The 26,612-nt window shown below is 37.4% G+C and overlaps 1 protein-coding gene, 1 long non-coding RNA gene and 1 other non-coding gene across 3 annotated transcripts; 2 read left to right on the plus strand and 1 right to left on the minus strand.

Moving 5' to 3' along the window:
- The first annotated feature begins 3,812 nt into the window (after positions 1–3,812).
- LOC127902196 (wall-associated receptor kinase-like 22) lies at positions 3,813–4,851 on the plus strand. Its single transcript, XM_052441015.1, has 2 exons — positions 3,813–4,103; positions 4,213–4,851. Exons 1-2 carry the CDS (start codon positions 3,813–3,815, stop codon positions 4,849–4,851), a joined length of 930 nt encoding a protein of 309 aa, XP_052296975.1.
- A 2,264-nt stretch (positions 4,852–7,115) lies between these two features.
- On the plus strand, positions 7,116–18,286 carry LOC127902563 (uncharacterized). Its single transcript, XR_008054956.1, has 2 exons — positions 7,116–7,174; positions 17,868–18,286. It is a non-coding gene; the product is annotated as an uncharacterized LOC127902563 (long non-coding RNA).
- A 1,468-nt stretch (positions 18,287–19,754) lies between these two features.
- Positions 19,755–19,858, minus strand: LOC127902892 (small nucleolar RNA R71). The gene has a single exon (XR_008055529.1). It is a non-coding gene; the product is annotated as a small nucleolar RNA R71 (small nucleolar RNA).
- Between the last annotated feature and the right edge of the window lie 6,754 nt (positions 19,859–26,612).

Genomic DNA, 26,612 nt, shown 5'->3' on the forward strand with positions numbered 1-26,612 from the left:
TCACATGCTTTTCAAGCAGCTATCTATCTCATCAATAGGTTACCGACACCTATTCTTGAGAATAAATCTCCTTTTGAGTCATTATTTTCTACAATGCCAAACTATTCTAAGTTACGAATATTTGGCTGTCTCTGTTACCCGTGGTTACGTCCATATACTAGCCATAAATTAGAACCCCGCTCTAGACCTTGCATTTTTTTGGGTTACTCTAATCTTCATAATGCCTACAAATGCTTTGATCCCTCAACTACAAAAATTTTCATTTCAAGACATGTTCAGTTCGTTGAAGATAATTTTCCTTCTATAGTTTCCTCCCAGGATAAGGTTTCATTTGACTCTCACCTTTTATCCAAATGGTCAGCACCATCTTTTGCTCTTAATGCATTTTTTAATATCCCACTTTCCACATCACACTCCACCAAGTCAGGTCCCTTCCTCAACAAGTCTCCCACATGTGTTTCCTCCAGTTCACATAGTGATTCTCCCATGCACAACTTTCCCGATTCTCCTATAATTAAGGATTCTTCATCTTTTAACAACCCCTCCCATTTACAAACTCCTCCAAATACTTCTCCCCTGATCACACAATCTTCATCAACTCCTAATTCTCCGCCTTCATTGTCAGAAGTAAATCCAACTCAACAAACTGTCCATTTTAGTCAAGATACTTCCAATCCTCATTCTTCTTCTCAACTCTCGACTTGTCCACTTAAAGAAGCTGTCCACTCTTTGTGTCCATTCAACAATAATATTGATTCGTCACAAGCACTTTTACTGTCAGAAGTGGATCCTCATTTGGAAGGTTCAACTCACAAGATGTCATCCTCTATGCCACAGACTGAGCAACCCCCAAGGAATGACTCTTCTAACTTTATTTATTCTATTCCCCAAATCCATCGTGAGCCGTGCTCTCAAAATCAACATATCATGACTACACGCTCCAAAAACTGTGTGTTTCAACCCAAACACCTCAACATCACGACAAAATATCCTCTTCCATTATCCCTTGAGCCTACCAGTCCCATACAAGCCCTTAAAGATCCTCAATGGCGACATGCTATGTGTGATGAAATTAATGCCTTAGTCAAGAATGGTACTTGGGAGTTGGTTCCTCGCACACCCACTCAAAATATTGTTGGATGTAAATGGGTTTTCCGCATTAAAAGACATCCTGATGGAAGCATTGACAGGTATAAAGCCCGCTTAGTTGCTAAAGGATTTCATCAACGGCCGGGTATTGATTATCATGACACCTTCAGCCCGGTGGTCAAGCCAACCACGATCCGACTAGTTCTCTCCGTTGCCCTTTCTCGCAATTGGAAGGTTCATCAGTTAGACGTCAATAATGCTTTCTTACATGGTCGGCTATCGGAGCAAGTCTTTATGTCTCAACCTCCTGGTTTCATTGATGCATCTCTACCAAACCATGTATGTCGGTTGCACAAGGCCCTTTATGGCCTTAAACAAGCACCACGTGCGTGGTATAATGAACTTCAAGAATTTCTTCTTCTCTCTGGATTTGTCAAATCCAAATCAGATGCTTCATTATTTATTTATAACACCAACTCTACTGTGATTTATTTTTTGGTGTATGTAGATGATCTTTTAGTAACAGGTAACTCCAAAGTTGCAATTGTTGCGCTTATTGCTGCCCTATCTCGGAGGTTCTCGATAAAAGATCTAGGTGACTTGCATTTTTTTCTTGGCATTGAAGTGATTCCTACACCCACTGGTCTATTTTTATCTCAACAAAAATACATCAGAGATCTCCTTGCAAGAACAAAAATGGAAGGCGTCAAAGACTATGTCACTCCTATGTCCACATCAATTCAACTCCTTCATCACGATGGCTCACCTTCGGCAGATGCTACGTTGTATCGCAGTGTTATCGGTGGCCTTCAATATTTGGCTCTGACACGTCCAGATATTGCTTATCCTGTCAACAAACTTGCGCAATATATGCAAGCTCCAAATCAGACTCATTGGGCTGCTGCAAAGCGTATTCTTCGGTACCTAAAGAATACTCTTCACTTTGGTCTTCATCTTAAGCGGCATCAACCTTTTCAACTCACTGCATACTCCGACGCCGATTGGGCTGGTGACCGTGACAACTATTGCTCCATATCTGCTTATATTATTTACTTTGGTGGTAATCCTATATCTTGGTGCTCAAAGAAGCAGCGTACAGTTGCTAGATCGTCAACTGAGGCAGAGTATCGTGCCATTGCTTCCACCGCTGCTGAAATTTCATGGCTCGTCAATTTGCTCTCTGAACTTGGCATTACTCTATCTTCTCCTCCACACCTTTTATGTGATAATCTTGGTGCCACTTATTTATGTGCAAATCCCATTTTCCACTCTCGGATGAAGCATATTGCAATCGATTATCATTTTGTTCGAGACAAGGTATTTGAAGGCTCCCTTAAGGTATCTCATGTTTCAACGACCGAACAACTTGCTGATCTTTTCACCAAGCCTTTGGCTAAGCAACGATTTCTAACTCTTCGATCCAAGATTGGCGTCTTCGATGGTGACGCCATCTTGCGGGGGCATAATAGAATGAATAGATGTCAATCCCTTCATCACAGCAAGATCAATTCAAGCCTTGAGTCACGCACGTAGTTTATGGCTTAACAATTGTAATTTATATATTCACGGGATTCTTGATTTATTCTTGATTTATTCTTTCCTTAACTGATGTACAAGACATGTATATATTCCTTCACTGTGAAATGAATAGTTAGAAACTTTCTTACAAACATTTGCATCAGTTAATTTCTTGTTAGTAATATCCCGCACAGTTTTATGCTTATTTTAGATTTTCGTGTCTTCCTTCGTTTTGATCTATTTTTCGATTCTTTCTTAGCAGATGGTACAACACATCATTTTTCTTAGAAGATTTCGGCAATTCATTTTTCATAGAACATTTCACCGATTCATTTTTCTTAGAAGTTTTCACCAATCATCGTGGCCGCCGCTCATCACCGGGTTCGTAAGAGTCACCAGCCTGCAGCAGTTATGGCCGACTCATATTGATAGGTAAACCAAATGAGTCTTGGTAATTACCTTGGAAACTATATGTGGTAAGGCAAAAAAGGTTTATGTTGAAGAAATAAATAAAACTAGTAGAGCAAAATAAAAGTTTTGAGCGGCAAGAAACGAAATTAATTCATCTAATTCAAATGTCATATATATGCATCTTAAGTAATCACTTCTATATTTAAAAAATTTACATGTAGATAAAGTTCATGATTGCCATATATGTATGTTGAGTAATGCTACACTTACATAGTTGGGATACATAAAATTGGCATTTGTATGTCAATTCATTTATTGGAGACATAAATATTCACTTAAGGATAGATAATTTAAGTCAACCAACACACTACACTTGGCAAGTAATGATTGCTAGTACATCATTTGGGATACAAAGTGTGATAAAAGAGCGGTTGAAATATACTTACAAAGTTGGGAAACAAAATTTGATCCCCATTCATGTGACATCAATACAAATTCATCACTTGGATGAAAAGTGATATGCTCAATAACAAATTATCAGATGGCCTTATGAGATAATGCCGTATTATTTCCCACATCAGTTTGGATGTAAACTTTGACAATTCAATAGCATTACATTTACAAAGTTCGAATGCAAAGTTTTAACATTTTGGTCATGTACTAAAACTACATGATGATACGCGAACTTTATCTAACAGATCCCTTCTGTATATGTAGCAACAATCAGCACATTGCTTGTATTTCTCTTCCAAGTTATCGGTAGAATGTTGTTGCGGATCATAAGAAAGAAAAGAATGGATATCAAACTCAAAGAGAGGTTCTTCAAACAAAACGGGGGTTTACTTTTACAACAAATGTTAAATTCATATGATGACAGCGTTATTGACAGATGCAAATTGTTCAGTTCAAAGGAATTAGATAAGGCAACTAACCATTTTAATGTGAACAGAATACTTGGTCAGGGAGGCCAAGGTACTGTTTACAAGGGAATGCTTGAAGATGGAAGAATCATGGCAGTAAAGAAATTCAAATTAGCTGTAGATGATGAAGAATTATTAAAGCTGGAAGAATTCATTAACGAGATTGTCATTCTTTCGCAAATTAATCACAGGAATGTGGTTAAGCTCTTGGGATGTTGTTTGGAGACCGAAGTTCCTTTACTAGTTTATGAATTTATCCCGAACCCTTTACCAGCATCTTCATGATCATCATCGAAATGAAGAGTTTCCGCTAACGTGGGAAATACGTTTGAGGATTGCCACAGAAGTTGCGGGAGCACTTTCTTATCTGCACTCGGCAGCTTCCTCTCCGATTTATCATCGAGACATTAAGTCAACGAATATACTCTTAGACGAAAGATACAGAGCAAAAGTTGCAGACTTTGGGACTTCAAAATTTATTGCTATGGATCAAACTCATGTGACAACAAAAATACAAGGGACATTTGGGTACTTGGAGCCAGAGTACCATCAATCAAGCCAATTGACGGATAAAAGTGATGTCTATAGTTTTGGAGTAGTTCTTGTTGAACTTTTAACAGGAAAGAAGCCAATATTTTCGACAGGTAATACTTCACAAGAAAATGTGAGTTTGGCTGCATTTTTTGTTCATTCTATGAGAAAGAATCATATGTACGATATTCTTGATGATCAAGTGGTGAAGCTGGTAAAGAAAAATCAGATCATGGCATTTGCTAACCTTGCAGAAAGATGCTTAGACTTGAATGGTAAGAAAAGACCTACAATGGAAGAAGTTACAATGGAGCTAAATGGAATTCGAGGATCTAGTAAAAAAAAAAAAGAGCAATGTTCAGTAAAATTATCAAGAGGTTGAGTTTAAAATAACCCAAATGAAGCAAAGCATAGGGGCTTTTGATCCTTTTTCTTTTTTTCTTCACTTTTTTTTTAGATTTTGGCCACAAAATGATTTACAGCACTGGCACTCTACTGAGATTGTTCTGGCTTATAAAATAAGCTCAGTTTAACTGTGTAGATGAAATAATCAATTGGACGAAAAGCCATCTTAGTGTATGGTAAATTACATTGTTTGAGATTATTGTTTTAAGCTTCAACAGTATGTGTTTCATAATTTTTATTGTTGAAGTATTGTTTCATTTTATTACATAATTGTAGTAGAGTACTTAAATTTTCTTTCTAAAACTCAATATAGTTGACATTTTTTTTAAAATAAGGGCTTGTTAAATTTAATTTAATGAAACTAAAATAACCATTTAAAATCTAAATTATATTGCATCAACTAGGGGTGTTCATAATCCGGTCTGATCCGCTCAATCCGTCCGATCCGTAAAAATCCGGTCCATAAAAATCCAATCCGTGGATTGGTGTATTAGATTGGATTAAAAATTTGAAAATCCGCAACCGGTAGATTGGATATGGATTCACTTCTGTAAATCCGCCAATCCGCAAAAAAATATTTATTTAATTAAAAAATTTATAAATATGACATTACTAATAAATAAGTTAAATGTAATTACATACTTAATTAACACCATAAGATACCTTATCCATTATTCAAAAATAACATAAATAATTAAATAATTAAAATATACAAAGATAAGTTGTAAAAATTCTTAAATAAAATAAAAAATTATATACCAAACAAAATATTTATCCTAAATGTCACTTCACCGAAGCTGCCACTAGAAAACAAAAAACCTTGACTTCTTAAACTTTCCCGTCACAAGCACACACAAAACCCTTGACTTTCTATCCTTCCCTGTCACAAGCACAGAGCCACCAGCACCCAACGATTCTTACTAGCTTGAAACTTCTCCTTCGGCCATCTTCTCCAACGATTCTTGATCTCTGTGCAAGCAGTCATTTAAACAAAATTATTATATTTGTTAATTTTTTTATTCAATAAAATTATTTTATTTGTTATTTATTTCAATTATGTTTATTTAATTTAGGTTAAAGTACGAAATACAAATTGGCAGCAGACATTTTTCTTTTTGATGTGTCATAATTTGATACTTTAAATATATTATTGTAACTTTAATTGAACAATTAATTTTAATGTATTATATTTTGAAGTTTTAAATGTATTATTTTAGCTTCATTTGAACAATTAATTTCGGTGTGTTGTATTTTAAAACTTTAATGCATTATTTTAGTTTTATTTAAATAATTAATTAATTTAAATCTTATTCAATTTTGAATTTGATTGGTAGTAAAATTATTTTTATATTACTTTTTTTATTTTATTAGTTCGTGGATTGGACCGAATGAAAAATTTGTAATCCGCAGATCAATCCGCAAAATGATGGATTGGATATGGATTGAGTCAAATCCGCATCCGATCCGCAAACATATAGATTGGATTTAGATTGAGTTTAACCAATCCATGGATTGGATTGGATTGAAAATTCATAATCCACAAAATCGTGGATTGGATATGGATTGATGTCCGATCCGCGAAATCCGATCCGAGAACACCCCTAGCATCAACCCTCACACCAAAAGCCTTAAATGGCCTTAATGGCCTCTCTGGCCATGGGAGATGGCAACCAGCCATCACCGGTTTCCACCCTCTCCGCCGAAGAACGAATTAACAGGAGTTTGAATCCTCCTAAGAAATCATTTAGACAACCCCCTAAATTAACCAATAACCCACCGCCTGACGTCCAGCAGCCTCCACCGCGAATCAAACCACTCCAGCGGCAAACTGTCCACAATCCTTCCACACAACCACCACATATCTCTTTAAATCACTCTCATGCAGACCCTCCATCTCAAATCCAACCCCATAGGAACCTGTTGAGTGTTAGAAAATGCATATTTATAAAGGAGAAAACCGTCATTTTACATTTCAAGTCTTACTAACAACCCTTACTTTTATGTATTTAACCTTCTTGTGATTTAATTACATGTGTTTTATTTTAATTAAGTATTTTATGTATTTTAGGGGCATTATAGTCATTTCACAATAAAGGAGAGATCAGACGGCAAAACGGACATCATTTTTTAACTCAAGACGGTCGAAAACCTTAGGAGGAGCATAAAAGGAAAAATGGCACTATTCACATGTACGGTACTATTCACGTGTACGGTACTGTCTACGTTACTGTTCACGACGATGTTCACATAGACGGATCGATGACGTGGCATTGACCGATGATGTGGCATTGACTGATGAGGTGTCACGATCCTGTTGGGCTAAAATTCTTATGTATTGTTGATGGTGACGTGGCAGCGTATCAGTTGACGAAAAATCTCGCGTACGGTACATGCATCACACAAGATTATTTTCAACCAAACCGCGTTACTGTTCATCCAGGTCAAATCGTGTTATTGTTCATCCACGTGGTCAAACCGCGTACTGTTGACTGATGACGTGGCGCAATCCTGAGCGTCCAAATTGTTTTTAATTCGATGGCCATGATTTACTCCATGTATCTATAAAAATGGGGCCTCTCCCCCCTAATTTGATATCTCTGAATCCATTTTTGGACTCCATTTTTTGTAATTCCCTCTTCATCGTGTATTTTCTACATATTTTAATAAATTCCCATTTTGCCCTTAGTTCAATTATGAGTAGCTAATTTTCTTTCAAGTTTGGGTTGAAGGTGAAGTCTCAACATGTGTCATGGGCTTAATTTGGTAAATTTATTTTCTCTTCCCCTCTAGTTTTTGTAGATGTTTTGACTTCTCGTCGACAAATAATAATAATCTTGTCTAGATAGCTCCTTGGTTACACCGACTCTCTAGTATAAAGTTATTATTATTTGGCACGATAAGCCCTTAGCACCATATTGATTAGAGTGTGCTTCATGAGGTGTGGATTCCCCCCTCATGATTTAATTGGTATTAATAAGGAATATTTAGCCCATGGTGCATGTTGATACGGATCCAGATACCCAAGTACGTCATTTCAATAGAATTCTCTTCAATTTATTCTCGCCATTTCAATTCCAATTTTAGAATTTATTCTTGCCATTTTAATTTAAGTTTTAGCATATTCCAAATCATTTCCACCACAAATCCAATCACCCATTTACAAAATTAATTCTACACACAATTAATCCACCTCCTCGTGGGATCGACACTCGTCACCATTGATCTATACTACAATAGATTCGTGCGCTTGCGAGTACATTAAAATTTGCACAACAGAACCAACCACCTACATCCACTGCCGATATCCTCTCGAAACGTCAGCAACCTTCAACGACACCTAATGCCGTAAGTGAACAAAAAGAAAAGCCTATTAATGGTGGCATAAATGTCTATGAAGGCTGCCGTGAGGTAGCAAATCAACCACCCCTCCATTCACTTGAAGAAGGGGAAGAAAAAAGTACTCAAGACGAGCCAGTTGTCATGAACTCGCCGGATAACGGTAATGGCAGCCAGCCACCACCAGCTCCTCCCCTCACTTCCAGAAATGATCCTCATTTTCTTAGGAGATCTCAAAGGCAAACCCGCTCAAAGTATAGGAGTCATTCGCCAGCCACCCAAACCCCAACAGCCCCCAACGTCCGCAAACATAGACAATCAACTGCCAACCATCGAGCCACCATCACCTTCAAACCAAACCAAGTCTTTATTACCATCTAGCCCGCAACGATCACAAGCCACACAAGACCAATCGGGAGATGCACAACCAGCTGTCACAACCCTTATGCACCCCCAAAACCAACCCGTGCCCATGGCCATTTATGTCAAGAACCGGTTCAAGATACAACCACCAGTCAGCCTCAATCACCACCCACACAAACAATCCCCACATGCCAAAAAACCCCATGCAAATCACAAACAAGCACTTGAGACAATGCTCAACACCAGCTGCAGCTGTTAACCACCAGAGGCCAGCCGCATACAACCTCCACCGAACCCAGCCAAGGGCAGCAAACATTCAACCAAGACCAGCCCAAAAGTCAACACACGTGCAGTAGCCCCCATGATCATGAGACACTTTCGGCAGCACATGAATTGTATTCCCCACTAGCATTTCCCATGCCCCACCAGCCTCTCCCACTAGTCGAACTCAAGCCCAACCCACTTCTGAATTTAATAACCCCCAAAATGTTCCCATGATCCAAAATATCACTCAACCCACGTCCACACCCTCTTATGCCTCGGTTTTGAATTCTGTCCCCAATCAAAACAAATCCACTAAAAAATCGTTTGTGAATATTATGAACGGCCCAACCAACTCAACGATTCTAATCAAGACCGTCACTTCGTTCGAGGGGGAGCCTAACGTGCAATTTTCCACTACAGAAATTCAAGCGATGGCCATTCCTTTCAAGCTCACATTAGTAGGTAAATTTTCTTACAATAGACCTAGTATGGAATTAATTCGTAAATTTTTTACTACTTTGAGATTGAAAGGAAATTCCAAGGTGTCCCTTTTAGATAACCGACATGTGTTAATTCAATTGAATGTTGAGGAGGACTACTCCTGCCTATGGATTAGGCAGACATGGTACATTAATCGGAGTGCCATGAGAATTTTTAAATGGACCACCGATTTTCAATGTTCCGAGGAGTCCCCTATAGTCCCAATATGAATATCTTTTCCTTACCTGCCTGTCCATTTCATGCACTTTAAGGAAGCATTATTTTTTATTGCATCAGCTATTGGTAAGCCATTGTGAATTGACCAAGCTACTGCCTCTTTAGCTCGCCCTTCTGTAGCTAGGGTATTTGTTGGTTGTCGAAGCCAGCAAAAATAAATACCTACTCTAAATAAATTGTGTAAGTGATTAAGCAGGGTCGTGTCCATAGAGATCGGTAATTATTTAAATCCTTTTAAAATATAAAATACAAAATGGGGGAATTGTTGACAATAATAAAAATCAAATTAAAATAACAAGAACGCAAATTAAAATTGTAATTCAAATTGGGAAAAGCTCTGGTTGAAGGAATTAACTCAGCTTGATTCGACTACTAATCATTGATTCAAATATAAATTATTACTACTTATTAATAGACCGGTTATAGCTACTGAGACCCTCTAATAATCAATCTCTCCTTAACTAGTCGATAACCAAGGTACGACTGTTGGTTATTTCCCTAATCAATAGACAACCCTAGATATGATCATAGGATTTAATCAATTGACAGCCTGAAAAACTAGAGAGACCCACATCCTAATCAACAAACGCATACGATGGTTCATTTAAATTAGATTGTTTATTCTCATAACACAACTCACTGCTATGCTATTTGTCACAAACATTAAAATCTTCATATGATGAATCCTTTAATTGACAATAGATTAAGTTGATAATTAAATAGTGGCCAATTATCTAATTAACAAACATAATCATGACAATAATTCAGAGAATAAACAAATACCCAAAAAGCAATAAAACAATTAAAGCATAAGAAATATCTCACAGTAGTGATGAATCAAAGCTTCATTAACCTTCAACCAGAATAATAGGTTTAGTTCTTTATAGAGAGAAGAGAAAAATTTAGATCTAGGGTTTCTTTCTTTTTTTTCAAAAATATGCCTTTTCACAATAGATTCCTCCCTTAAATACTCTTCTCTCTCTTCTCCTCTAGAGTTCTTTTTAAAATAAAATACTAATATCTGAAATATTAAATTCGTAATTACAAAAATAACCAAAAATACAAAACACGTTAAACTAAAAACTGCAGGTCCGTAGTTGACAGCACGTGCCCACGCCTTATCAACAAAATTCTTCCGACGCTCATAATTTCTCCAAGAAAACAATCATCCTCAAACATCATCTTGTAGCTCAATTTTAGCACCAATCAATAGAATTGCACTTACAAAAATAAAACACAAGTGAATCACTATTATTAAGTGCAAAACATCGATATTAAGGGAAGTAAACAATGCAAAACTAGTGCATAAATTGCACTCTAACAAATTCCCCCACACCAAGATAATGTTTGTCCTCAAGCATATAACTCAAGACTAATCCCAAATCTCCACTCAATTCTCATCTCAACTCATCCAAAAACAATCTTAAGCAAGCATACCTCAAGAATTTAAGTCAATCAACATTCGAGAGACAAGGATTTTAAAGCATAGAATCTCATAAGCTAGAATAAAAACATTCAACCACCAAGAAGATCCATTCAAAATTCAAGTGCAACAAGATTTAATAGCCCTCTCATTGACTTCACTCCATGCACTCAAAGTGTTTAGGGTGTCATTTATGTACTCAAATCAAATCAAAGAATGCTATTACCATAAGCTTGCTTATAAATCACATCTCAATCCACAAAACATGAATTAAATGCAAAAATCGAAGGGTCTTAAAAAGGTTGCAACGGGGTTAAATGGGTTAAATGAGAAAGAAAGGTCTATGAAAGAAAAAGAGATCAAAATGAGAAGAATGAACTCATTGAATGAACTTATGATATCAAAATGTTTATTTCTACTCAAGTCGCTAAGAATGTAAACATTTATTTTTCTTTTTCTTTTTTTCTTCGTTTTTTTTTGTTTTTTTTTTTTTTACGAATCAAACAAAAGAAATAAACCTTGCACAATTTAATTCAAGCATAATGCTTGTTGATCTAATTGAGAAACTTTAATACAAGGTAGAAAAAGCAACAAAATATATACAAAATATATCCAAACAATGAGTCCAAAAATCTCCTTAAATTGAGGCTCAAAAAGAAGAAAAATGGTTAAGTAGACGGAGAGAATTAGATGGGTAATGGTTAAGGCTCAAACAAAGATAACAAATAAAGGTTTGTGGGTGGAGAAAAAGAAGAAAAATGTGATAATAGAAAAATGGAAAGTGGTTTGCCCTTATAATTTTAATGCATAAAATCCCGTAATGCGGCTTCAACATGCATAACAAAGCAAGTTCTAGAATAAACAAACTAAAATTGATATTCACATAACAAAAATAATTAGAGCAAAGTGATTGCTCATAAGCTCAAATCCTCACAAAGTTGGTAAATTTGCCATCAAATCATGTACATTCTTCAAATGAATCAACCATCAATAGTGGTGTAGAATGAGAAGAAGGTATAAGTGATATATAAAAGGAAAGGTAAAAAGGATAATAAGCGAGAAAGATGTATGTAGTAATAAAAAAATGAAAGATAAAATGTGAGTGATGAAAGAATATGATAAAATAAAAATAGATGTGAATAATTTGAGATAGATGGGAAAAGAGTAGTGAGAAAGAAAAGAAAAGAAAAATAATAATATATGAAGCATACCAACTCCAAAATCATTTAAGGATGAGTAGAGTGAAAATAATACTTCTAGACATCAATATTGCAAAATCCCTCCCCCACACCAAGAACTTACATTGTCCCCAATGTAAGATAATCAAAGCTCACATTGATATTAAAACGTAAAGATAAAAGATTAAAGGCAAAAACGTCCCTGAATTGTGAGCTTTGATCCACATAATGTCTATGGGCTTGGCGGCAATGGTGGGATAAATCCCACACTCTCAAAGTATACGGCCAAATTCTGTTCCATCTTGTTCAGCTTGTGCTCCATTTTCTTTAACTGAATGCTCAAAGGTGGTGCGGATGTAGAAGGAATAGTCGGTGGGGCAGTAGTTTCGTCGTCAAACTCATCATCAGAGGTAGCACTACTCCTAGCATAAAGCTTCTTTGGAGATTGAGTGGGTCCTAGTTCAGTAAACTGAAATCTCCCCTCCTTGAATTCGACCACACCTGTTCTTTCAAACACAGACATATCCAAAAATTCCTTTTTGCAAGCACGATGCAAATCATTATTGTCAGGATCAAGCACACATAAGTTTATAGCTAACAGAGTAATGCATGGACCAAGAAATAAAGTCCTATACCGTTTAAGCACACTTTGAAATTGATCTGCTAACCAAAAACCTAAATTAGGCCTCACATCATTTAACATGCACCAGATAAAATAAAACTCAGTTTTAGAGAAAACTCTCGAGTGATCTTTCTTTCCTAAAACATTATATGCTAAGAACCGATGCACACATTTCAAAACAGAATCACGTAAAAAAGAACTCTTTGATTTACTCGGGTCATAGGCATTGTGATCAACAGATAAATTACGCCAAAGACCATAAGGCTCAAAATTTTCGCCGCTAAAGTCACAAGTTGTTCCTAAATATGCATCATTAGAAGAATAATCATCATCAATGAATCCTAAAGCTAGGTTAAAATATGTAATAGATTGCGAAAAATTTCATCCCATTAACCTAAACTTTATAACATCTGGAGTATGCAAAGTAAAATCATTCGGTATATTAAATTGAAAAGTAGCATAGAACTCCCTAATCAACTCAACATAACCCAAACAATCAACATCAACAAACTTACGCAAACCAATCTTATCTATCAAAGAATCAAAATTATCCTTAACATTCAATTTTTCAAGAGTCGGGTAATGAATATGCTTAGCTGGAAGTATTTTTCGCTTGGAAATATCTTTATACCTTTCTTTCTCTTGTGGAGTCGTGAATGTGAGGCACCCTCTGAGATTGGATTCCGCAAGTGGCAAAACATTCATGCCCTTTCCATGTTTCGATCTTTGTCTCATGGCTTGGCATGAATATGAAACTGTGTTCCATGGAACCGTAGTGGGAGCGGCAATCTTGGATTACTTTGCGATGGGTGTCTTTTTAGATGACTTGGAAGTTGATGCTTTCCTCTTCGGCATTGTTACAATAATTTCACTCATGGATTTCGATTCATGCGGCTGGAATGCAGGGCGTGGGCTGGTTGCGAACGATTGTTGCTCGACTGGAGCTTGCAGGTACACGGCTGCTGGTTCATGTTACACGTGAATGGTGCTCGATGGACTGGTTGCCCACGTGGGACTGTTGGTGTGCTTGCGCGCTGGAGACGCGGGCTCAGGTTGTTGGTTGGTGGAGACGCGGGCTACTGCACGCGCGCTGGTGCTTGCGCTGCTAAGATGCGTGGGCTAGTTGCACACGCAAGATACTTGTGGATGCGCGTGCGGTTGCTACAAACGGCTGGTGCTGCGGGATGCTGAGATGCGCGCTGATGGGAGATGCTTGCTTGATAGACGCAGGATGGGGCTGGGCTAACGCGAGCTGCTGCGCGGCTGGTGCGTGATGGGCTGACGGAAGATGCTTGCTGGTTCACGCGGGCTGGTTTGCTGCAAGCGGCTGCTGGTGTTGCTGGAGAACAAAACAAAGTTTTGTGAATTAGGGATTTTGTGAACAGTGTTTTTTTTCGTTTTTTTTTTATTTTTTTCAAATAAATAAAAAATAAAAGAAAAAAAAACCTTTTTTAAAATAATAATAAATAAATAAAATAATTTTTTTTTTTAGTGATGAATCACTTGAGACACTAAAAATTTCAGAAGTATTTTTTTAATAAGCATATGGGCAAGCCTTAAAACCATTTTACTTTAAAAATCACATAAGTACTTATTAGTTAAGACGTGGGCACGCCTTAAAACTATTTTACTTTAAAATCACAGAAGTACTTATTAGTTAAAATGTGGGCACACCTTATCAAAAATTTTCTTCTGGCCAAAATAAGCAAAAACATTATTTAAACAATTTGAATCAAAATTAAAATAAATAAATCCTTTCGGCTGCCTCCCAAAAACTACCTTTGTTTTATGTCTTTGGGTAGACACACTCATGCATCAATCTCCATAAATGGGACTCTCGAGAGCCACATCCTCCACAATATTCACCGAAAAACCTTCATAAAAAGGTTTTAAGCGATGACCATTAACTTTAAAAACTTTGTTAGAGGTCGGACTCTGAATCTCAACTGCATCATGAGGGAAAACATTAGTAACAATAAAAGGTCCAACCCAGCGAGAACGTAATTTACCAGGAAAAAGTTTAAGCTTAGAATGAAAAAGAAGAACTTTTTGACCAACAGAGAACTCCTTTCTCAAAATCATTCTTTCATGAAATGTCTTCGTCTTTTCCTTGTAAAAAACTTCCTGCACTATAGGGTTAATAACATCCACAGAAAATACCGAATGTTCCTCGCTGGCATATTTCATGGCATCATTCATATTGAATTCTATAACCCCTCCATCAAACTCCATAGTGAGAGTCCCTTAATGTACATCCATTTTAGTCCTAGTAGTCTTAAGAAAATGTCTTCCTAGTAAAATTGGGACAGAATTAGAGGAGTTATCCTCTTCCATATCAAGTACATAAAAATCAGCAGGAAAAACCAACTCATTAACTTGTACTAAGACATCTTCTATTACCCCATCAGGATATGTATTAGACCTATCAGCTAGTTGAATTATCACGCCAGTTTCTTTTAATGGACCAACATTCAAAGATGAATAAATGGAACGAGGCATGACATTAATAGAAGCTCCTAGATCTAACATAGCATTTTCAACTCTAACATTACCAATTTTACAAGGGATAGTAAACATACCTAGATCCTTGCATTTAGGACGTAGTTTCTTTTGGAGAACTGCTGAAACATTCTCCCCCATGTGAACTTTTTCATCTCCTCTTAATTTTCTCTTGGAGGTGCACAGTTCCTTAAGGACTTTAGCATATCAAGGTATTTGTTTTATAGCATCTAATAAAGGAATATTTACATCAACCTTGTGAAATGTCTCAAGGATATCATTCTCTTGTTCCTCCTTCTTGGATTTTGCAAATCGGCTTGGAAAAGGAGGAGGTATCACCACAGGTAAGGGTTTCACTCTGGTGGGTTGCGCATCTTGAGATTTAGGCATCAATTCATTCTTCTCAAGCTCATCTTCTACATGCTTTGTCACTTTCTTACTAGGCTCTTGCAACTCCTTCCCACTTCTAAGGATGACAGCACTGACATTTTGCTTTGGATTCACCTCAGATTGTGAAGGCAATCTCCCTGATACTTGAGACTCTAGACGGCTCATTGTAGTCGCCAATTGACTCATTTGGCTCTCCATATTCTGAATGCTTGTTGTAGTTGCCTACTGAAATTGTTGAGTGTTAGTCGCAAGTGATTTAACAATTTCTTCAAGAGATATACCTGACTTGAAGTTTGACTGTGGAGGTGCTGGTTGTCTTGGTGAGTATTGTTGTGGGAATCCTGACGGCTTAACTCCATAGCTGAAGTTGGGATGATCGTTCCATCCGGGATTATATGTTTGTGCATAAGGATCATACCTCCTCTGAGGCATGCCTGGAAATCCTCCAACTGCATTGGCTTGTTCAACGAGTTCTTCTTGAAGTGTAGGACACATATCAGTTGAATGACCCGTATTGTAACAAATGCCACAAGTCTTCACCTGTTGCACATTATCTACAACAAACTTTTTCACAAGAGAAGTAAGTTTATCTAAACGTTGTTCAACAGAAGAAATATTTACCTCATTCACTTTCCTTGAAGTGGGATCTTGTCTGCTGCCAAATTATTGTGCATTGGAAGCCATATTTGAGATCAACTCCCTTGCTTGAGTAGGGGTCTTATTCACCAACACGCCTCCACTAGCAACATCTATCATACTCCTATCCATCAATGACAGTCCTTCGTAAAAATATTGAATAAGAAGTTTATCAGAAATCTGATCATGAGGACAGCTAGCACATCGCAATACTCATACAAAGTCTCCCCAGGAAGTTGTCTGATCCCACAAATGTCTTTTCTGATGTTGGTAGCTCTTGAAGCAGGAAAGTACTTCTCAAGGAACTGCTTCTTCAAACCATCCCACGTTGTAATCGATCCAGGAGGCAAGTAGTACAACCAGCCTTTAGCTAGCCCATCTAAAGAGAACGGAAAAGCACGCAGCTTAATCTGCTCTTCAGTCACGCCTTGTGGTCTCATACTTGAACATACAACATGAAATTCCTTGAGATGTTTATGAGGATCTTCACCTGCAAAACCATGAAACTTGGGTAATAAATGAATAAGACCATGCTTTAATTCAAAATTTACCTCCAAATCTACATATTGAATGCAGAGTGGTTGCTGATTCAAGTCTGGTTCAGCTAACTCTCTAAGAGTTCTTTCTACAGGTGCAGCTCTCTCCATCACTTGTTCTTCTGAATCGCTAGATGATTCAACCAAATCAGGCACCGTATCTGTTTTAGAAAGCAAAGCCGACGAGGATCGTTGCTTAGCTCGCTTCGTCTGCTATCTCAGCTGGCGAGCTGTCTTCTCAATTTCAAGTCAAATGAAAGTGTACATGTATGAGAAGAACGAACCATACACCAAGTAAAACGTAAAAAGGATTAAATAAACGACACCAATCCCCGGCAACGGCGCCAAAATTTGTTGGTTGTCGAAGCTAGCAAAAATAAATACCTACTCTAAATAAATTGTGTATAGTGATTGAGTAGGGTCGTGTCCACAGAGATCGGTAATTATTTAAATCCTTTTAAAATATAAAATACAAAATGGGGGAATTGTTGACAATAATAAAAATCAAATTAAAATAACAAGAACGCAAATTAAAATTGTAATTCAAATTAGGGAAAGCTCTAGTTGAAGGAATTAACTTAGCTTGATTAGACTACTGATCATTAATTCAAATATAAATTATTACTACTTATGAATAGACCGGTTATTGTTGAGTGTTAGAAAATGCATATTTATAAAGGAGAAAACCGTCATTTTACATTTCAAGTCTTACTAACAACCCTTACTTTTATGTATTTAACCTTCTTGTGATGTAATTACGTGTGTGTTATTTTAATTAAGTATTTTATGTATTTTAGGGGCAGTATAGCCATTTCACAATAAAGGAGAGATCAGACGGCAAAACGGACATCACTTTTGAACTCAGGACGGTCGAAAACCTTAGGAGGAGCATAAAAGGAAAAATGGCACTATTCACATGTACGGCACTATTCACGTATACGGTACTGTCTACGTTACTGTTCACGACACTGTTCACATAGACGGATCGATGATGTGGCATTGACCGATGATGTGGCATTGACTGATGAGGTGTCACGATCCTGTTGGGCTAAAATTCTTATGTACTGTTGATGGTGACGTGGCAGCATATCAGTGGACGAAAAATCTCGTGTACGGTGCATGCATCACACAGGATTATTTTCAACCAAACCGCGTTACTGTTCATCCGGGTCAAACCGCGTTACTGTTCAAAGTCGGGTCAAACCGTTTTACTGTTCATCCGCGTGGTCAAACCGTGGACTGTTGACTGATGACGTGGCGCAATCCTGAGCGTCCAAACTGTTTTTAATCCGATGGCCATGATTTACTCCATGTATCTATAAAAAGGGGGCCTTCCCCCCCTAATTTGATATCTCTGAATCCATTTTTGGGATCCATTTTCTGTAATTCCCTCTCCATCTTGTATTTTCTTTGTATTTTAATAAATTCCCATTTTGCCCCTAGTTCAATTATGAGTGGCTAATTTTCTTTCAAGCTTGGGTTGAAGGTGAAGTCTCAACATGTGTCATGGGCTTAATTTGGTAAATTTATTTTCTCTTCCCCTCTAGTTTTTGTGGATGTTTTGACTTCTCGTCGACAAATAATACTAATCTTGTCTAGTACCGCCTTGGTTTCACCGGCCCTCTGGTACAAGGTTATTATTATTTGGCACGATAAGCCCTTAGCACCATATTGATTAGAGCGTGGTTCATGAGGTGTGGATTCCCCCCTCATGATTTAATTGGTATTAATAAGGAATATTTAGCCCATGATGCATGTTGATACGGATCCAGATACCCAAGTACGTCAATTTAATAGATTTTCTCTTCAATTTATTCTCTCAATTGCAATTCCAATTTTAGAATTTATTCTCGCCATTTTAATTTAATTATTAGCATATTCCAAATCATTTCCACCATAAATCCAACTACCCATTTACAAAATTAATTCTACATATAATTAAAATCCACCTCCTCGTGGGATCGACACTCGTCACCATTAGTCTATACTACAATAGATTCGTGCGCTTGCGAGTACATTAAAATTTGCACAACAAGTTTTTGGCGCCGTTGCCGGGGAGGTAAGTAATTTTAATTCATAGAATTAATTTTTGTGAATAATTTCTTTTATTTGTTTTCTTGTATTTTTTTTTATTATTAAAAAGAAAAAAAAGTGAATCTACATTTAAAGGTTAGTATTTCTTTTCTTTTTCTCTTCTTTAAAATTCTGTAATTTAATTTTCCATTTATTTTTCTTTGTAATTTTTTTTGTTTATCTTATTAATTTAATTTTTAGTTAATTTCTTTCACGTATTTATTTTTGTGTATTTTTATAGAAAGGTTGTAATAGCGCAATAAGGTTAGTATCGTAATTTCTCACTCTTCTTTATTTTTATTTGTTTTGTTCCCATCTTTATTTTTTGTTTTGTTTGCATCTTTATTTTTATTTTATTTATTTTGCATGCATGGTCGTAGGTCATTATTACCTAATCTTGAACCTATAGACCTTGAATTAGAAAAAACACTTCGCACACACAAACACGTTAAAAATAAAATGGATTTACAAGCACCATAGGAGAGGCCATTTAAGGACTATTTTAGTCCCTTAGCTAATTTGAGCACGTCATGCATAAGATACCCAAATGTAGCTGCTAGGAGTTTTGAATTAAAACCTAGTGTGTTAAATTGTCTCCCTACATTTTATGGCCTAGAAAATGAGGATCCATATAATCATTTGAATGATTTTCATGCCATTTGTCAAACATTCAAATATGAGAATTTTTCAGATGATGATGTTAAACTTAGACTATTCCCATTTTCTTTAAAGGATAGAGCTCGTTCATGGTTAAATACTTTACCTGCTAATAGCATTTCATCATGGGAACAAATGGTAACGAAATTTTTGAATAAATATTTCCCAGTGCATAAAACCAATGCTATTCGCAGGGAAATCTCGGAGTTTACCCAGAGAGAGGACGAGCAATTTTTCGAAACATGGGAGCGATTCAATGGGCTACTCTTGAAGTGTCCACATCATGGGTACGAGAAATGGCATCAATGCCAATACTTTTTGGAGGGATTACTACCAAATGTGCAAGAATGGCTAATGGCAACAAGTGGAGGAGAGCTAATGTCAAAAAGTGCATCAGAGATTTGGGAATTCTTCCAGCGACAAGCGGATAATTCCCAACAACGGAGTCGATCACTCAGGAATACTAGACGAATCAAGGGAGTAAATGAGGTTCACATTGGCGAGTCAAGTTCAGAAATCAAAGAAGTCAAGGAGATGGTTGAAGGTCTTGCTCGACAAATAGCATCGTTATCGATTGCTAAATCAACAGAACCACATGACCATGACTCATACTCAGATCAAGCCAATGCCATAGGTGTAATGAGAAAGCCATCAAATTACAACCCATACTCCAACACATATAACCCTGGATGGAGAGATCACCCTAATTTTTCATGGTCTCAAGGATTCCAACAGAATGGACCAGCAGCTCCAGCTCCACCAATGCAACAAATTTCTCAAACTCCTCAAGCCTCTCAGCCCCCATTCAGACCATACAATCAGAACCAGAACTACTCTCAACCCAGACCATGGGAGGATGCATTCCAAAATTTCAAGAATGTTACTCACTCCACGATTGAGCAACAGAATCGCACCATTGATGGACTACGAAATGAGTTGAGAGCAGGCTTCAACTCACAAGCTCAATCAGTTTCAAGCCTCGAGAAGATGGTGGGACAACTTGCTTCTTCAGTTCAGACCTTGGCAATGACCGTTGAGAAAGGTAAGTTTCCAAGTCAACCAGTGCCTAATCCTAAAGGAGTACATGAAGCAAGTACCAGTTCACCACAGCAGCATGGAGAGGTCAAAGCAGTTATGACCTTGCGAAAAGGAAAAGAAGTCGACAACAAAGTGGAGATGCCGGTAACCAAAGAAAATCAAATTGTACCTGTGAATGTTGAAGACTCATCACCGGAGGAGAAAGAAGAAACCAACCCACGAGAATACGTTCCGAAAGCTCCATTTCCTCAAAGGTTAGCGAAAGGAAAGAAGGGAAAATCCACAGGTGAGATTCTCGAAATCTTCAAACAGGTAAGTGTTAACATCCCTTTGCTTGATGCTATTAAACAAGTTCCATCTTATGCCAAGTTTCTTAAAGACCTTTGTACTAAAAAGAGAAACATGCATGTTCAAAAGAAGGCATTTTTAACAGAAAACGTTAGTTCTATACTCCAACATAAAATTCCTTTAAAATGCAAAGACCCAGGCTCCCCCACTATCTCATGTAGTATAGGGAACCACACAATTGAGAATGCTTTGTTGGATTTAGGAGCTAGTGTAAATTTGTTGCCTTACTCTGTTTTCGTGAAACTTGGACTGGGAGAATTACACCCAACTCCAGTGGTGTTACAACTTGCAGATCGGTCCACGAAAATACCTCGTGGTATTGTGGAGGACGTGCTTATCCAGGTAGACAAGTTTTATTTTCCTGTTGATTTCATTGTAATTGACACTCAACCAATACAGGATTCAAGGAAGCACATCCCCATTATTCTAGGCCGACCTTTCTTGGCAACTGCGGATGCTCACATTCAATGTAGGACCGGAAATATGCAATTGTCCTTCGGCAACATGACTATGGAGTTGAACATCTTCAACATTGCCAAACAACCTCACAATGCAGATGATGGAATTGTTGATGTGGATTTAATAGAAGCATTAGTTGATGACACTTTTGTTTCAAACCTTAGTGATGATCCTTTACAGACATGCTTAACTCACTTTGGTTTTGATTTTGATATTGACAGATCGGTCGAAGAGGTCAATGCCCTACTTGACTCAGCACCATCTATGGACACTAATAAATGGAAGTCAAGAGTTGAGCAACTAGCACCATCAGAGAAGCAACTCATTCCATCATCAGAATCACCACCGAAACTCGAGCTCAAACCATTGCCCAACACTTTGGAATATGCGTTTTTGGGAGAAGAAAATACTCTACCGGTAATCATCTCATCATCCCTAAATGACGAACAAAAAGGTAAGTTGTTGGATGTTTTAAAAGAGCACAAAGAAGCATTAGGATGGACCATAGCAGATATAAAAGGTATAAATCCAGTAGACTGCATGCATTACATTCACCTCGATGAAAATGCTAAATCTACTAGGGAAATGCAACGTCGGTTAAATCCTAATATGAAAGAAGTTGTTAGAACTGAGGTCCTTAAGCTATTAGATGCAGGTATCATTTACCCCATTTCTGATAGTTCATGGGTCAGTCCTGTGCAAGTTGTCCCCAAAAAGTCAGGAATCACAGTAGTTACGAATGCTGATAATGAATTGATACCCACTAGAGTAACTACAGGATGGCGTGTATGTATTGATTATAGGAAGTTGAATTCTGTCACACGTAAAGACCATTTTCCTTTACCATTTATTGATCAAATGCTTGATAGATTAGCAGGCCATGAATTTTATTGCTTTCTAGATGGCTACTCAGGATATAATCAGATTCCCATAGCACCAAAAGATCAGGAGAAAACTACTTTCACTTGCCCTTTTGGCACATTTGCATATAGGAGAATGCCATTTGGATTATGTAATGCACCTGCTACATTTCAACGATGCATGTTGAGCATTTTTTCTGATATGGTTGAACGATTCCTTGAAGTCTTTATGGATGACTTTTCTGTCTTTGGTGACTCGTTTGATCAATGTTTACATCATCTAACACTAGTTCTGCAGAGATGTATCGAGAAGAACTTGGTCTTAAATTGGGAGAAATGTCATTTTATGGTAAAACAAGGTATTGTTCTCGGTCACATCATTTCGAGTAAAGGTATTGAGGTTGACAAAGCCAAGGTGGATCTCATTTCTAATCTTCCTCCACCCAAAACAGTCAGAGAAGTAAGATCTTTCCTTGGGCATGCTGGTTTCTATAGACGTTTCATTAAAGATTTTAGCAAAGTTTCTAGACCCTTATGCAATTTACTTGCTAAGGATGTACCTTTTGTCTTTGATGATTCATGTCTTGTTGCGTTTGAAAAATTAAAGCATTTGTTGACATCATCACCCATCATTCAGCCCCCGAACTGGAAATTACCATTTGAGCTCATGTGTGATGCATCTGATTATGCAGTAGGAGCAGTATTAGGACAAAGAGTTGATCGAATTCCCCATGTTATTTACTATGCTAGTATGACATTAAATGATGCACAGTTGAACTATTCAACTACTGAAAAAGAAATGCTAGCAGTAGTGTTTGCATTAGAAAAATTTCGATCTTATCTCATTGGTTGTAAAATAATTATATTCACAGATCATGCTGCTCTTAAATATCTTCTCACAAAGAAAGATGCAAAAGCCAGACTAATTCGTTGGGTGTTACTTTTGCAGGAATTTGACTTGGAATTCAAAGATAAAAAAGGGACAGAAAATGTTGTGGCGGACCACCTCTCTCGTCTTCACTTTGACACAATTACAGAGCCATTAATATTAAATGAGTCATTTCCAGATGAACAATTAATGAGTGTGGAAGTATTACCTTGGTATGCTGATATAGTTAATTATCTTGTTACAGGTAAACTTCCAGAGCATTGGACCAAGCAAGACAAGGCTAAATTCTTTGCAGAGATAAAGAATTTCTTTTGGGATGACCCGTATTTGTTCAAGTATTGTGCGGATCAAATTGTTAGACGATGTGTCCCAGAAAGTGAAATTCAGAATATCCTTTCATTCTGCCATGAACAAGCTTGTGGAGGCCATTTCAGTGCTAAGAAGACAGCGACTAAAGTTTTACAATGTGGTTTCTATTGGCCATCTATATTTCGAGACGCTTACACTTTCTGTTCTTCATGTGATAGGTGTCAACGAATGGGAAGCATTACACGAAGGAACATGATGCCACTAAATCCAATTTTAGTGGTTGAGATTTTTGACGTATGGGGTATCGACTTCATGGGACCCTTTCCCCCTTCTTTTGGCCATCAATACATATTGGTTGGTGTTGACTACGTCTCAAAATGGGTAGAAGCAATTCCATGTAGAACCAATGATCACAAGGTGGTGATAGGATTTTTGAAAAACAACATTGTCTCACGCTTTGGATTCCCTCGAGCAATAATCAGTGATGGTGGTGCCCACTTTTGTAACAAAGCATTCAAAGCACTTTTGACAAAGTATTCAATCACACACAAAGTGGCAACCCCGTATCATCCGCAAACCAGTGGCCAAGTTGAGATCTCCAATCGAGAAATAAAGCACATATTAGAAAAGACGGTGAGGCCAGACAGGAAAGATTGGTCATTAAGACTTGATGATGCATTATGGGCATATAGAACGGCTTTCAAGACCCCGATTGGGATGTCACCCTACAGGCTAGTGTATGGAAAAGCTTGCCACCTACCTGTGGAACTCGAGCATCGTGCATATTGGGCAATCAAGAAATTCAACTTTGACATGCAGCAAGCCAACTCAGAAAGAAGATTACAACTGGCAGAACTTGAAGAAATTCGCAATGATGCATACGAAAATGCCAAGATTTACAAGCAACGAATGAAAGCCTTCCATGACAAGCACGTTATGAGAAAATCGTTCACTCCAGGTCAGAAAGTGCTTTTATTCAATTCTCGCTTGCACCTATTCCCAGGTAAGTTACGCTCTCGTTGGTCTGGCCCATTTATTGTTCATACTGTTTTTCCACATGGGGCAATTGAAATTAAAGACCCAAAGAATGGTGTCACGTTTAAAGTTAATGGTCAAAGATTAAAGCCATATCTAGAGTACCAACCACATGAAGAAGACACCGAAATAAATTTGAGTGACCCACCAAATTTGAATTGATTTTTTTTTCTTCTCGTTGATTTGATTTTTCTTTCTTTCTTTTTATTATTATTCTTTTGCTAATTGAAATTGTTTTTGCATAAGTGTGTTTATTTTACCATTAAGTTTTCTCTTATAATTTTTAATCATGAGTCTTATACTTAGACCGTTCCTCCTGAACATTCTTAAACCACTTCAACGTGTCAAAACTCATCTCAAAAGACAGATTCAATTTTGTAAAACACAACGCATTTGGGCTCTACAACCACCAGAGTTAGTAGCCTATGTTGAGGGTTTAGAAAGCCAACTCAGAGACATTGAGAGAAGTGTTTACGACATCCAGTTGGAGCTTGAGGTAAATTCAATAAGAGGACGATTTTAATTTTCTTTGTGTGTTTTAATTTGTTTTTCTGTTTGTGTGCTTTAGTTTGTTACCCCGGTGAAGTGGCGGATAACGGTACTCCGTGACAATCAAGTCGGTTACTTCAGTTTCCCATAATAACTGATATTCTGAGGCGAAAGTATGGACAGAAACGAGATTCTAGCAAAGCTTCACAAGCGATTCCCTTCACTTCCTCAGAATGCCCTCCTTACGATCTATAAAGCTCGGTCCGAACGCATGCGATTACTCATGAGGAATAACATACCTGCTGACATCCGTTGGTTAATCGAGGCTAAAGTACGATCGGCAGGTGAGTTACCTCCAAAATTTATTGCATACATGCCTAGTTGTGGTAAAGGAAATTATGCAAGAAAACGACGAGCTCGAAGAATTTCTGTTGCTTGTCATAAGTGTGCTAGAATGAGTTGCAATAAAAACCCATGTTCTTTAGGAATGGTGTCTGATAACAGGGAAGATAAGATTCAATTCATTAGGGATGGCTTGAATAAGGAGTCATTGGATGATATCCTTTTGTCTCTTGAAACGCATCCCAGTGGATATGTGCAAGGAGCGATTCTCCAGTTATGGCCATTATTCCAGAAAGAGCATGCACGATATAGTCTCGGGAATCTGACTATAAACGACCCTGTTTGCCAGTTTATAAGAAAACTGGATAGGAAGCCTATCCTCGACCCATAGAGGGCGTTCAAGCCGTTTCTGGACGTAAAACCAGAGGAAGATGTGAGCCACAGTCGCAACTACCTGTAAATATCCTTTTACTTTATTGTTATTTTATTTCACTATTGTCTTATTGTTTGCATTATTGTCTTTAATAATTTTATTACTGTTTACTTTTTCCTTTTTACTGTTTTCTTTTTGACTTGCGAGCACGTGCTTTACGCGTTATTTGACACTGACATATTACCTCATACACAACCATGACCCACTATCACCAAGACTCTTAAATGTGATTTCTTTTTTGTCAAGCACTCACAAATTGTTTTTGAGAAGTATCACAATGTCAGCTACTCCCAATAGACAATTCAAGAACATTTGTGTGCTTTCTGGATTTACCTATGGCAAACATAAAGAGTTCGTTGAGGCAGCTATAGATCTTGGTCGAAGCATAGCAGCGAGAAAATTACATTTGGTGTATGGAGGAGGTAACCGAGGGTTATCAAAAATGGTCTCAGAAGCAGCTTTTATCAGAGGAAGTCAAGTGTTAGGCATCATCCCACGAGTCCTAAAACCATTGGGCAGTTCGTCTGACTCATCAACAGGAGAAGAGTTAGTCGTCTCAGGTATGCAAGAAAGAATAACTGAAATGCTTAATCATGCTGATGCTTTTATTTTCCTTCCAGGAGATCTTGCAACACTAGAGGCACTTATGACACTAGCATCTTGGGCCCATCTACACATTCACCAGAAACCCATCGGTTTGTTAAATGTCAATAACTTTTATGATGGCTTTATCGCATTTCTTAACCATGCAATAAAAAACTATTTCATTCCTTCTAATGTGAAAAAACTCTTTATTTGTGCTCACACTGCTAATGAGCTACTTGATATGTTACAAGCTTATA

This window comes from Citrus sinensis, chromosome 5 (assembly GCF_022201045.2).
Source record: "Citrus sinensis cultivar Valencia sweet orange chromosome 5, DVS_A1.0, whole genome shotgun sequence".
In the NCBI taxonomy this organism is placed as follows: domain Eukaryota; kingdom Viridiplantae; phylum Streptophyta; class Magnoliopsida; order Sapindales; family Rutaceae; genus Citrus; species Citrus sinensis.

What these genes read in the sequence shown, in the direction of transcription:
- LOC127902196 (XM_052441015.1), top strand. Translation starts at nt 3,813, where the DNA reads ATGGATATCAAACTCAAAGAGAGGTTCTTCAAACAAAACGGGGGTTTA. An exon ending in AAGAATTCATTAACGAGATT is followed by an intron (nt 4,104 to 4,212) that starts GTCATTCTTTCG and finishes ACCCTTTACCAG; the next exon opens with CATCTTCATGATCATCATCG.